At 41.5% G+C, this 14,508-nt stretch overlaps 2 protein-coding genes across 2 annotated transcripts; one reads left to right on the plus strand and one right to left on the minus strand.

Annotated features, from left to right (window-relative positions):
• Positions 1-460: 460 nt before the first annotated feature.
• med10 (mediator complex subunit 10) lies at positions 461-2,793 on the minus strand. Its single transcript, XM_084562966.1, has 4 exons — positions 2,384-2,793; positions 2,214-2,297; positions 1,651-1,753; positions 461-1,195 (listed from the first exon to the last, which is right to left on the minus strand). Exons 1-4 carry the CDS (start codon positions 2,503-2,505, stop codon positions 1,100-1,102), a joined length of 405 nt encoding a protein of 134 aa, XP_084419092.1. The 5' UTR covers positions 2,506-2,793; the 3' UTR covers positions 461-1,099.
• Positions 2,794-4,754: 1,961 nt separating this feature from the next.
• On the plus strand, positions 4,755-13,830 carry ube2ql1 (ubiquitin conjugating enzyme E2 QL1; the record flags this gene model as incomplete). The annotated part of the gene is made up of 2 exons (XM_084562751.1): positions 4,755-5,472; positions 13,699-13,830. The coding sequence occupies exons 1-2, from the start codon at positions 4,768-4,770 to the stop codon at positions 13,828-13,830; spliced, it is 837 nt and encodes a 278-aa protein (XP_084418877.1). The 5' UTR covers positions 4,755-4,767.
• Between the last annotated feature and the right edge of the window lie 678 nt (positions 13,831-14,508).

Below are 14,508 nucleotides of genomic sequence, written 5' to 3' on the forward strand. Positions count from 1 at the left end.
GAGGTCTGTGTTGCAGTGTGGCAGACTCACATTTATCCAGGACACTGGAGCTGAATGACCCAAAACACGTGTCTGATCCATCATCAAGTTATGTCTGCAGGTGTCCCACTGACACAATTACAATGTTCTGTTATTTATACTATTTCTGGGATTTTAAAACCAATTACAAATATACAGTGAGGGAAACTAATTAAGGAGAAATTATGTAAAAACGGGCTATTACTTTCAGCGGTTTACAGTAACTTTCATCACTGAAAAATATTATTGTTGAGCTACCAAGTGGTAAAATAGAAGTGTAATATGTGATCTTATGACAATTTATATTTTAGATGGGAGTCGACAGTCTCTATTAATGTATAATCTGGAGTAGCTTCTGGAGTAGTAACTTCATTCTATTATTATTTAAACACATCATAACAGTAGAACTTCATTTATTCAACAAAACAGCCAAAATGCAATATCGGTCCAAAAGAATCATTTATTAACAAACACTATACATCTTACAAACAGAGAAGAGGCTCATTTCTGACCACGCTGAGTGACCAGGCACAGATTTACCTTTCAAATAATGTTTGCATTTAGTTTATCATGGCCATTAGAAACCTGAGCTTGATACAAAATGTTATGAACTCTGTGTGGTACAAATGTTGCACAATGACTATGGAGCATTATAAAAGGTAGGCGAGTATAAATAGACAGTATGTACACCTGATGGGCTAATTTCCAGCATTTTTTTTTTTTTTATCTGTACAGCCACAAGTTGGAAAAATATTCCCCTGCGAACTCAGAGTCCGTGTATCAACAGGGACATTAAAAATAAACATGTACCCTCTCCCAACCTACCAACCCATCGCAAAAAATGAACCCAACTTGCTGTCAATTTGTAATTCTTTACATGTAGAGAAAGCAGAAAGACTTGCAGAGTCCGGGTGTGGAAATAAAACCGCCTCCTTCAGGATCAGCATCACAACATTTATGACAATCAATGATAGCTTTTTATCACATGCTGCTGACAGCCACAGAGGATTCTGCTTGATCAAACTCAATCCAGTCCATCACTTTCACAGGATGAAGATGAAGGGTAACAGTGTAGCAGTCACTAGGAGGGGGCATCTTCTCCGTGTATAGCCTTGTACTTGGCCATGTCCTCTGGAAACACTTTGCTGAGCTCGGAAATTAAAAGGCTCTTGAATTTCTGTAACAGGCGAGAGCATAACAGCAGAAGCGGCTTTAATACTGACATATAACCAAGTTTCACTTTATGTACAGCTTGTTTTAAGGCAAGGACAACTTATGACCTGTAAAGTATTGCTCAGTATAAATCTGCATTTTGTCAGTTTGTGTTATCAAGTAATAAGTAAGAGTTAGACACAACTGAATATAGAATAAATATTAACTGATACGATTTTACTTAAAAATGTCATAGTTGTGTCTTAACGACATTTAATTTATCATCAGCAAGCAAGGTCCATTTCACAGGGAGATTTGCGTCAAGTACATGTTATTTGTATAATGAAAGAGACCTGCTTATCTTAACAGGAACTCTAAATATGCTTATGTGTATTAGAACAGGGAAGTATTTTGACGGCTTTATTTATTCTTGTGCAGTCATCAGCGGGGGATACTGGTGCCCCTGACATTATCTCTTACCGTCATAGTGTCTATCTTCCCTTTGACCTGCTCGTTCCTCGCCAAGGCTCTCTCCAGGCATTCCTTAGTGTACAGCTGAGGGTTTCGACCTTGATCAATGTAACTATAAAGCAAGGGCATAATATCAGATCATGATATGATGAAGCTATGAAGCACTGATAATGAAATTGCTTGGCAAAGGCACATCCATTAAAATACAATGCTCTTAAGTTTAGATTTGCTGTAAATACAATTTATCCACCACTGAATACAGCTTCCTGTGGAGAGTGGCACAAAACAAACGTTGATTTTTACAGGGTATTTATGCCGAAGGTTAAAGTGGCGCTAAAGAATCCAGATTAACATTGTAGAAAGCATTTAACAGTAACAACTGTGCCGACAAGTAATGGCAATCTTAATTTCAAAGATTTCCGAACGGAGTTTGGCGTGGCATCAAAGCAAAACGCCATGAATGCTTTTAAATCCACAGCATATATATATATACGTGTATAGTAACATAGTAATGACAGAGACGTAAAGGAAATCCAGTGATATAAAGCCGTGCTAACAGCGGATGGACTCACTCAAACACCTCCAGGGGTACGTTGATCTCGTGAAGCTGCTGACGACACTTCTCGATGTCTTGCAGGCCAGATATCATGAAATTTCTGGTGAAAATAAGTCAACACACCCGGTTAGTACGATCATTGTCGGAGAAATGTCGTTACTACGAGTTAAATTAAACATGACTCACAGTTTTTGGTTGAGTCCTGCCTGGCTGCTAGGCTGGAAGTCGCTAACGATGATTCCCAACTGTCGAATATTCTCGATAAACTTCTCCAGATGCTCTTCGAGGTTATCAAATTTTTCAGCCATTGTGTTAAACTGTTACTAAACCACCAATATTCAATACAAATCGCTGCAATTAGACGAACCTCTTCATGAAATTATCGCTGTTTACTGTTAGCCACCGACACTACGACAGCTATGTTGCCGAAACGCTTTACGGCTGTGTAGCAGCCAATCGTCGTGCGTAATATTCTGCTACCTTGGTAACGACCAATGACAGACTGTCGTCTTGTAACGCACATTGCGTGAAAGTGTCGTACTGCCGGTAAGGAGGAGGCGGAGGAGGCTTCTTTGTCAGAGCAAGTGAGCACAGTAACAGAATGACGGTGATTTAACTGCATTTAACAGTATAATACAGTTACTAGTTCAAATGTAAACGGTCCATTTAATTAATTATGCTTAATTTGGATATACATGCTATCTTAACTATGTCGGAGCAGCCCGAAATAATATAAAGTCAATATATTTTTTCTACAATTAATGTTTTATTCACAGCTTAACAATCAAAAGCACACCTACACCTACACAGGTGTAACCAAAATTCCTGGAGACCTAAATGTTCAAAGGTGCTTTTAATTAGGTGCTGACCATAGACTGTATGATGCTGACTGGCTGCCACATTTCTCCTAAACTGGGAAGGGCTTGGGACTCTAGTAAATGATGCTTTCGTCTATATCTAAAAGTGGTTTACAAATGTAGTTTCCAATTGACTTGCAAAATAATACTCCGACTATAAATAGATGTTCGGGGTAGAAATTAGACTAAAAGTGAAAGTAAAATGTCAGTGAAGCTGACATCACCTTTCTCTGGCATCTCTCTTCCCACTCTTCTCTGTCAGGTGAACTCGAGAACATCAAGTCACGGAATTACCCCGAATAAAATGACAGCCCAATAATGATATGGTGGCCAAATCTAAATATTTATGGACTACAGCAATTTTATGTGTGGAATAAGAGTTTATGGCAAATTCTGTCCTGCCTTTTTGTGTGTGTTCCTTTTCCATATTTTAGCCTGTATTTTATTTACTTGCTGGTGCATTTGTATATTCAGGAGCCTCTATTGAGAAAATATTATCTCTCCGGTGATCTTAAGGCAATCACTTGCGTATTGTCATCGCAGCACAGTATTACAGTAATATTTATGGTGCATGGTTTACCTTGAACCTACCCTGACTTCAGGGCTTTTATTTTGAAAACTTAGCACCGTCGAGAACAGACTGGCAGAGCAGGATTACCGGGGGCTGGCTCGTTCCCGGTTGCATTAAAGCAGGAGCTGCAGCAGCTGCTCACACATCAAAGGCTCTCCTTCTCTTACTCGCTGCAGCCCTCGTCGTCGGCAGGTCTACTGGATGGTGGAGCATTTTAATTTTTCGTTTTAATTTTTACAGGAGAGTGCGGGCTGCGTAACGGGACACACAGCGGACATACTCATAATTTTACCAATCCACGGTAAGGACACGGTGCTGTCGGGATGCTGGTCCGGTATTGGGTCGGTGTGTGGGCAGGAGAACACACATTAAGGAAAATATATGATGTGCGTATAATGCCCTAAGAATATATTCTAAGAATATAGTGTGCTCATTATGGCATTTACGCAGTGATATCCCATACAGCCGCTTGTATTGTATGTCCTTATGGTTAATTGATTATAACCTTATAATATTTATGTTTGCCTTTTTTTATATAGTTAATTTGTCTATATTATTTATATGGCAGGATTCCAGTAGAAATCTAAAGTGTGAAATGGATTAAGCTACAGCAGCCATTATGGTGTTTTTTCTTCTTGTAATTGCCCTTCATGTAGGCTATGATTCTTTCACTGTTGTTCATTATGTGGTATAGGTTATATTTTCGCTATGATAAAATACTATGCACCCTTCTCTTAAAATGTATCAGTGCAAGATCACCTCAGTGCTTCTGCGTAACGCGTCGTCCTATCACTGAACAACTGCAGTCACAGTCATCGTATCAGTCCACTTGTGGGAAAAAATGACTGGATCACCTCCATCTTTATGTTGCCATTGTCTGTAAGCGATTAATTCTTATGTTTATTTGTTGTGTCGTGCCTTTGCTTTTAGTCGAGCCGAGTCGAGATGATGCACTGAGGAGACAACAGCACAGGCTCCCCCGGTTGTGTTCATCCTGAGGCTGCAGCGAACGGAGGGGAGATTGCGGTATAACAAGGTTAATAATCAGTAAAGGTCGTCTCTGTGAGCGGGAACCGACCTGAAAGAGTGAATCTCGCCCCGGTGTGGGGGGATCGGCGGAGAAACATAAGTCTATAAAAATTATGGCCACCCTACTGCGGAAGATCGGTCTGATCCGTCTGCACGACCGAGACACCGAGGATCCAAAGCACCACCAAGGCTCGTTAAAGGGGACCAAAGGGAACCAGAAAAACAACGCCAACAAACACTGTCAGACCGCTAACGAAACCAACATCCTGAGCACCCCGGAGATTAAGGCGAGGAAGCTGGAACAGCACGGCAAGGACAAGCCGTCCGGCAAGGATAAGCAGGGCAAGGATGCGAAGGAGAAGCAGCAGACGGGAGGAGGCGGGAGTAAAGCGACCAGTGCCTCCTCCATACCACCGCTGGCGCCTCACCGGCAACACTGCACCCAGGTCCGGACGCGAAGGTTGATGAAGGAGCTACAGGAGATCAGGAGGTTAGGGGACAACTTTATCACAGTGGAGCTGGTGGAGGACAACCTGTATGACTGGAACGTCAAGCTGCACCAGGTTGACAAGGACTCTGCATTGTGGCAGGACATGAAGGAGACCAGCACTGAGTTCATACTGCTCAACGTCACCTTTCCCGACAATTTCCCCTTCTCGCCGCCTTTCATGCGGGTCCTGACGCCCCGGCTGGAGAACGGTTATGTGTTGGACGGAGGGGCCATATGCATGGAGCTGTTGACCCCTCGAGGATGGTCCAGCGCCTACACGGTGGAGGCGGTCATGAGGCAGTTTGCTGCCAGCCTCGTAAAAGGACAGGTGAGGGGAGGAAGGGGCTGGTGGGTGAGGGGTTGTGCTTGGAATTAGGCATTCATGCATCATGCGTAATTAACGCGTAAAACCACTTTTACGCAGGTAACATATACCCACCTTGGCATGACTTTTAGTATTATGTGTGTATATGTCTGATAGGAGTTCTTTCACTAGTATTTGTTTCAGTGCATCTGAGAAGCGTGGTTTTGGTAACCTCATCTTTTTCTTATGCCAATTAACTTTATAATTTGTTAAATCAAGTGTCACTTTGGACACTGCAGGAGTGATCATTAAAGACATGAACGCTGGAACGATTCATGAATCTCAGTCTCAACTATATTTAAATATGAATACGATCTAACCTCTGATTTTTCAAGAAACATATCATCACACTACAAAAAGACTGAGTTAAAAAAGAAAAGTGTTTTCTGTACATGGAGCCTTTCAGTAGCATTTTCTGTCGCTCAGTGTGCTGTATGTGCAACACTGTAACGTCTCCGGTCGCTAGACTCCTCACTCCACCTCTGCTATGAGCAAACCCATGATTGGGAATATTATTAATCTTTATGTGACTTTACGGCGGCCATTTCATGCAGCGCAACCCCCAGTATCTTCTTAATGCCAGCTCTTCTCTGCAGTCCCGCGTTGCTCTCCTTTTATCACCTCCATAAATCAGTGTCCTTTGACAACAAAGACCTGCTGCCATGCAACGAAGAGTCCCTTTGCATGGATTCTCACAATATCTGTAGTCCCATCAGATTATTCTGAAGGAGGAATAAAGCCATCACTCAACTCATGATGATAGATAGAAAGACATATGGATAAATAGAGACATCAGGTATCCTACCTACTAGCCCTCAGTGACTTAGGCTGTCTGGATTATGTAATCCTATCAAATCTGTTTTTCACATCCTCTGTGCACTGCAGCAGCAGCAGCAGCAGCAGCAGCAGCAGCAGCTCTGCACTTCCAATGAAAATGGCTGCATCTCTAAATGCACTCCAGGCTATAATCGTTTAAACTGGGCAGATTTTCTGTTCTCGGCCCAGATAAGAGTCGTTGTTTCCCCAATGCTCGCTTTTGCATCATATTCCGGTCATTTGATCCTTTGAGTCAGATCCTTTATCCCCGCTGACTCTGCCTTTTGACATCAGCAGTTATGACGAGGCTGTGGCATCAGACCTTATGTAAACTGTCACTGGATTCTCCTGCCCTGCCCCCAACCCTTAGAGCTTTATTTTTGTCTTTGATGATATAACTGAACATTATTCCCGAGTCATCTGTGGTCGTTAAGCATCTGTCACCAAGAGAGGTCATGCAAAAACTGTCCTCACATCAGAGAGAGAGAGGAAAATGTCTGTGTGTTCATCTCGTTTCTCCACTGGAGGAGATGAGCTAGCAGCTCTGCAGTGTTCCCTAATTATGGTGCAGTGTCTTCCTTCTCTGGTTTGCGCTAATGGCAACAATATTGATTAATTATTCCTGTGTGTGTGTATGCGTGCGTGTGTGTGTGTGTGTGCATCTCCTATCTCTTTGTTTGCCTCTTCCGTGCATATCTCTGCACAGGTACCTGCACATGTCCTAATTTTCCAGGAGATTCATTAGCTTCTCATGTATCACGACAGCCAGATCACACAGACCTAAATATATACCTAAATACACAGAATATATTTATATTTATCCGTCCTTGGTCACAGGTAACAATAGAGATGTGTCTTGTTTGGGAAGCTTCCTATTTTTAGTGTGAGAGGATACATGCAGTGACACAGTGTTGAGCTGAAAGTCAACAGGGCTGCATGTGACTTCACCTGCAGATGTGAGGAAGCACAAACACACGCACACACGCACACACACACACACACACACACAGGCTGAGATGAGATTTTTGCCCGAATGAACTAAAGGCCACCATCAATCTCACCCTCACATATTTAAATTGCAGTTTTCAGACAGTCTCTGTCAAAGATGCATCTAGTCTCAGAGAACTATGCAAGTGGCGGGAAACAGTTGTCTTGGTAATGAGATTTCAGTAATTGATATACTGCTGTGTGTGCAACAGTGTTTACACACCAATTAGAATTAAAGTCAGTTTAATATTGGCTGTAACCTGTTCTCTTGTCCATTTGCACTGCAGACATATCTTTACTCTTCATTTGTGTAAACAAAGAAAAAAATCACGTAATATCAAGTTTTATTTCAGATCCCCTGTTAAATTTAGCCTTAACTGCCATCATGTAAAAAGATAGACACAGGCTTCAAGGTAGCTTGGTTTAGGATTATTTGCTCTCACAAATATTCTTCAACTATTTGTTGATCTAAGCAAACAAACTGCCAACACTTTAAATATTCACTTAATCCTTTAGTGACATTCATTAAGCAAAACTACCAAACCGTAATTTATTTAAGTTGATTAAATGTGAGAATCTGCTGCGTTTCATAGTTTTACATCACTGTAAATTGACTGTCTTTGGATTTTAATCTGTTATCCAGACAAAACACTCTGTTTTCAACAAACAGTCTTCAACAAACTTTTTTTTTTAAATTCTGACATGTTATAGGCTGAGTAGTGCAGTAATTAGATGAAACAAGTCAATGCAAGATGAACGGATAATTCAAAGAATCATATGGTCACAGTAAAGATGAAATTTGACCAAACATTCCAGCATTTTCACTTTAGTAGAGTTGGGGATTCACAAAGACAGGGACATCCGGATTTCAATTTGTGGTGTGGATTATGTACTAGATCATACATTTCCTATAATGTAGCGTTAAGTCATTAAGTCTCCTTTGCCAGCTTCTATTTTTTTTCTGAAAACTCCAGCTCGGAACATAGAATTTCTGTAAAAGAGTTGTCACCTCAACCCTCGCATCCCCATTGGTTATTTTGTCATTTTTGGAAAGCACCCAAAAAAGACATGTTGTTTACCATTCTCTCTGTGTTAAGGAAACTGACCTTTATGTGTAAAATTTAAAATTCCCCCTGTTTTCCGTGAAGGATTTTGAAGCCCAGTGTAATACTGTCTGACAACAGACCACTGAAACTACCAACCAACCACATTGGAATTACCCTTTAATGACCCCACCATCAGTCCCACAGAGCTCACTTTACTGATCTGATGAGGATGATGAGGACATTGATCCTTGTTTGTTTATCCCGACCCTTTCAAGCACATGTGTGCGTTATGCAATTCCCCTGGCCCCAAGAGCTGCTTCCCAACATGCACTGGGGCCTTCCCCGCTCTGCCCATTGACTGATCTCCATTCACACGATTACCCAGCAGCCACTCTACACGAGTGTGTCCCTCTCAACGAGCGAGCGCTTAGCTGAAATGGATAAACACTGACATGGCACTGCACAGGCCCGGGGCACACTCGCTCAGCCGATCGCACACACACACACACACACACTTGTTTGCCCATTCTTTATTTCACAAGCAGATATTTTTACTTTCGCTCTCCGTCCATCTTTAGATGCCATTCTCGTAGATGACTGGGAGCACAATGACGCTAATTAATGCTCAATTTCCCCTTCTCGTGCTGGAATCAGAAACTCTTGCGCATCAAAGTGCAATTATGCAATTCAGTCTCCCATTGACACACTCTCTTCCTCTCTGCACGTTATTTCAGGTTGTGTGTGTCTCTGCCTTTCTCCGCCCCTCTGTCTCGCTGACACACAAACAACTGTTTTCAGTGAAGGTGTGTGCAAACACACAAATTTGTCGTTCGGATCTGCACACAATCCAGAATTGTGTGCGTAAAACCAAGCTCACAAAGCTCACGGAGACTGGTTTACTGAAAACACGATGTTCGACTGACAGTCCTCCTTGCCATCGATCACTGTGGTAATCACACCTCTTTAACAATGGCCAATTGTCATAACTGTGTCCATCCAAGACAGCGTCGCGCCGTTTTGCAACCATATGGCGGGATGTGAAGATATGCATCTATAACAAGATTGCATGCGATTTGAAGAGAGAACAACACATCCTAGCTTTTTCTCCCATGCTCTCTGACAGGAGCCAGCCGGTGCATTATATGTGTTTGTCAGCCTGGGTAATCTATATCCAGGCCTCTGGCAGCCCAGAGAGAAGCTGAGCAGGTTTCAGTAAGCAGCGCTTAGGTAACACCCTGTGGGTTTGTTTTACAATGTAAAGGATGTGTGGATCGGTTGCCTCAGAAAAGAGGAGGTTGTCCTTTTATGTGGCTTTGCAAAAAAGAGGAACAGAAAGCAAGTCCCTAAGCAACACTGCAGATCTATCTGAATGAGTCACTCAGACACTCATGAGTCATGCCTTCAGTTTTTCGAAACATTGTCATTATCTTTATACTCTCACTGCCTCCTTTCATCTATCAGACTTTATTCTAAGTATTTTAAATGTTGGATATTTGTAACAGACTGATTTCAAGATGGAAAAGGGTACAAGATGAAATAAGAGGGCGGGCTCTTCAAATGGGCCTGTGTGAAAGACAGAGAAACAAATGGACAGAGAGAGTGCCGCTAAGCCCCACAGTGAAATGAGGCCACTGTTGCTACAGGAATGGAAACTGTAACCCTAATCTCCAGATCATTCAATGTTATCACCTCATCCCACTTTATCCCCTGCTTCATTTTTGACCCAAAATAGCTGAACAAATATGCAAAAGGCCTTCGTTCATGAGACGTTGTGAGAGTGGGGAATTATTATTGGGCTTTCTCACCACAATGCACAAATGTAGTCAAAAAATGAACGTGGTGTTGAAGGATGTCAACATTTGTAACAGCTTAGGTAATAATGCTTTCCACTGATGGGTTGTTCCCCTCTAAATGATGCGGTGCATTACAAATGCTAGCAGTTATCTTGTTTAATCTCTTTTTACCCAACTCTCATTTTTAGGCTCTTCTGTGGTGGTGTAATTTACAAAAATTGTTCTTAAAAATAATGTGTGCTGATATCTTTTGGACCCATGAGTAAGCCAGTGTTATATGAGCACACAATGTCCAATGCAGGCTGCCAAAAAACATTGCTTTTTGTGAATTATTGTTTTTGCTAACACACAACTCAAACAAAGGCCACAAGCACTAATCATGAATATCACGTCCATTGTAGTCCTAGAGCTGAAGTAACTCTTAGAGTTACCTTTTCTAGGTAAAACATTAAAAATGTGCTGGTTCCAGCTTTTCAGGGAGATTTGCTGGTTTCCTGTGATGATACAAACCAAACCATCAATACAGTTACATTAAAATTATTGTTAAAAATGGCACAATATCCTCATGTTAGTTTCAAATGAAACAATAAATAGAACAAAAGAAAAATCTATGAAAAAAAGATGAGAAAAAGGTCAACCATAATGTTATTTTATCAAGCTAGCAGGGTACGTCTTTCAAATACAACTGTAAAAATATCAAATATGAGTTCATGACCTATTTGTTTCTGAATAGAAGTCAGTATATTTAAAGAAATCCCCAGGAAAATTCCCAAATCTATTGACAGCGATGTGAGATAAGGCAGTTTAAAGAATCAAGCTAAAAGCTAATGATGGTTAAGCTAATGTAGCTTGAGTAGCACTAACGCAAGCTAACGACTGATCAAAGTCAGCCATTTTTGTTTTCTTTAAACTGAGTTTATTGGGAAAAGAAGCTCATGGCTGACATGCAGTAAGGTTTTGAAATAATAACATCAAAGATTTGTACTAGATTCTAATAACTGTGACCACCTAAAAATGTGTCAGTTAGTGAGCTTTCAGTGTTTGTTACGCTACGTTAGCAAGCTGGCTTACTTCATATATAATAACAAATGTAAGAATGGCTTCAATTCTGTTATTGAAAACTTGGCAATTCCCAAAAATTGATACAAAGTGATTGTAAAGCATATCATAGCTGCCTTGTCTACTGGATCTCATGCCACAGTGACAAGGCTAACGTAACAATGACTATGGACTGTGTTTATTTTTATTCACCTAGAAAGGAAGCATATTGCTAAAGGATTAAGGTGCAAGCTATGGATGTGTAATAATACAGGGGTATTTATCTGCACTGCACTGCAGCATGCTTTGGAGGGAATTTCATTAGTATAGGTTTCAGTGGAAAGCCTTGGTGCCCCTTTCTGCCTGCAAAGAAAACAATCTGGGTTGAGGGAAGTGGTGCAGTGTTACAGAGCGTGTACAAACTAATGTAGTAAAGTACCTGACAGTGAGTCAGCGTGAGTCAACAAAACATTTGAGTTTTGAAGCTTTCACTATAACTGACCAGTAGGCAGATTTACTGTGTCGTCGAATCTGTTCGTCCCCTCCATTACGTTCCTGTGTTTCTGAGGTGGTTTTAATACAAAAACAACATTGTCATAGCTATGATTGTCATGGCCATGCATATCTCTCACAGTTTTGTTTTGCATTTATCCTCCTACGCAGTTTTCTTCAGAGAATAACAGAATAAGGGGCTTTATCGTCACAGGCAACACCCACACCTTTTTTTCTCCATGTTTTCCCCCTGTGTTATCTTAAGTATAATATTAACCCTGTGCGTGAAGGAAAGGGGGACTTCAGTAAGGTGGCGAACCTATATACACATATAAATATATATATTCTGTTATATTGACAACCTTTTCATTATTTAGTGCAGTGGTTGCTTCTGGTCTTCACTTATATCCCCATTGCCCTGTACACTGAGGGGTATATTTTCACTTCTGATTGAATGTGACGTCTTAAAAGCTCCTTCCCTGCCTTTAAACATTGATCTTATGCTGGTCAACTTGCATTCAGACCATTTGTCTTGTCAAAATCTCCCCTGTGTCTCTATCTTTCTATGTACTGTATGTGGGTCTGGAAAGAATTTAAGAGTGTTTCCAGAAGGATCTTGACAAGAACACTGACAATAATGAGGAAAACCATCTTTCTTTTGTTCTTTGAACAACAATATTTTGGCATGTGTGCTTTTTGAAGTCGCACAAAATTACATTCTCCTTTTGAGGAGACTGAGAATGCAAAATGTATTGTCAACCTACAAAAAACATGACAAAAATCAAGGACATTCTTTTTGCTTGTTTAAAGCCACTACATCTCGATTGTAGAAAAAGTAGACACCATGACAGTTCCTCAAAAGTGAAGCCAAAGCAAGTAGAGCTCCCCCTGGTGGCTGGCAGCAGTATGGGTCATAAGCCACACCTTGTCCATGTTAGTGGATGGAACTTGGGAAGAAACTGTAAAGAATTGTAGAAAGGTCAAGACTCCAGCAGGACTTGTAGTATAAGGAACAACTTTTCAGCTCGTAGCCATCATCAGGGTCCCATCAGTGGATGGGACTACACCAAATTAAAACACTAAAGTACACGTTAAATACACTTTTTTGTAAGGATAGTAGGAACTGGCAATGGTAGAACAGAGTGCAGTTTTATTTAAACGTCCCCACTCTCCACTCTCGAACAGTGCTGCGCAGGCTGTGGCTCCAAACTCATAAGGTGGCACCACCCAAACGCCCATGATACTACCGTCAGTTTGACTAATGGGGGGAAGTGGAGATGCGTCCATTGTTTTTACAGTCCGTGGACGCAGCTTTTAACTTGAAACTGATTTTACCGCCCTGCAACAACTGTAGGACTCGAAAGGACGCCTCTGTTTCCATTAGTTTTATGTAGCTCAACAAAAACAGGCCTACATTAGTCACCTAATGACAGAGATCTTAGATTCAATTATTAATTTATTTATTTATTTGGTATAGGATCCCTTTGTCTGTGCAATTTGGTAAAAGTCCATTCATCGTTTGATGGTTTCCTTCTGAAAGACAACCAGACAAACAAAAATATTGTGCGGAAATAGCTTATTTGACAGATGGCACAATATTGCAGAGCTGCAGAAAACTGAACTCTGAACAGTGACTTTGGCAGTAGCTTCAATGTCTTTGTCCAACATATGTCTGAAATGACATTTGTGCATATTCCAAGGAGAAATTAAAGGACCAGTGTGTCGAATTTAGTGCCCCCTAGAGGTGAGGAATCCAATAATTACCCACCCCTTACCCATATCTTTTCAAGGATGTAGGAGAACTAAAGGTAGCTACCAATTTCAATATAAAAGCGTGAAAATATAATAATGAATACTTTATTCCATTTATGCAAATAGATCCTACCCACTAGTCCTTTAAATAATGTGTTCATTAACGCACAGTTATTTGTAATTTGTATTGGATTTGTAATCTGTTCACCCAGTCCCTATCACTAACACTTCGTTTTTCTCTGTATCCGTGTCTGCTTTTCTCACAGGGCCGTATATGTAGGAAAGCAGGGAAGTCCAAGAAAGCTTTCAGTCGCAAAGAAGCCGAGGCCACCTTCAAGTCCCTGGTGAAGACCCACGAGAAGTATGGCTGGGTGTCCCCGCCCGTGTCTGACGGCTGAGCGCTCGGCCGGCGATCCCTCGACCCCCGCGCTAGCCGGACAAACCCAGCTAGCCCCGACACGCAAAACGACACACCACGCTAACTCAACAATCTCTCATCTTCACCTTTTGCTGTTTCACCCCAGATATTTTTTTCTGGTTTTGTGTGTCCTTGTTGTTTTTGCTTTTTGTCATCATCTTCACTGAAACTACTGTCGGAGAGCTGAAATGCAGTCATCATCGTAGCTCCTTCACCAAGAAACCCTCCCTCTCGCCCAGGGATTCTTTCTCCTATTTCAGAAAGGCCCGAGAGGGAGGTGTGTGCGTATGTGTGTGTTTGTCGCTCCATCAGACTTCACCTGGGAGTGTGTGCACGTGCATCAGAGTGCGCGTTGATGTCGCTGGATTTCTTTTTTTGTTTTGTTTTTTTTTGTTTCCTAACGCACACCCATGCATGTGCAATCGGACAAATCGGACAGTGTGGATTTTTCCACCATGTGAAAGACTACTGAATGAAGGAGACTCGTCTCCCTCTTCTGTCCTTGCCACCCCATCTTCTTTTTTTCCATCCCTCTTCTCTTAAGCACTGAACTGGCATTACATCCCACCCTCTCTCTCTTTCTCTCTCTGTAGCTGTCGGGTCATTTACATATAAATGAAGCTGTTAATGTTTAATAGACGGGGAGCGCACTGGCGTT

This window comes from Chelon labrosus (genome assembly GCF_963514085.1).
Source record: "Chelon labrosus genome assembly, chromosome: 16".
Taxonomy (NCBI): Eukaryota; Metazoa; Chordata; class Actinopteri; order Mugiliformes; family Mugilidae; genus Chelon; species Chelon labrosus.

What these genes read in the sequence shown, in the direction of transcription:
- med10 (XM_084562966.1), bottom strand. Translation starts at nt 2,505, where the DNA reads ATGGCTGAAAAATTTGATAACCTCGAAGAGCATCTGGAGAAGTTTATC. An exon ending in GCAGGACTCAACCAAAAACT is followed by an intron (nt 2,298 to 2,383) that starts GTGAGTCATGTT and finishes TATTTTCACCAG; the next exon opens with AAATTTCATGATATCTGGCC. An exon ending in GGAAGATAGACACTATGACG is followed by an intron (nt 1,196 to 1,650) that starts GTAAGAGATAAT and finishes CGCCTGTTACAG; the next exon opens with AAATTCAAGAGCCTTTTAAT.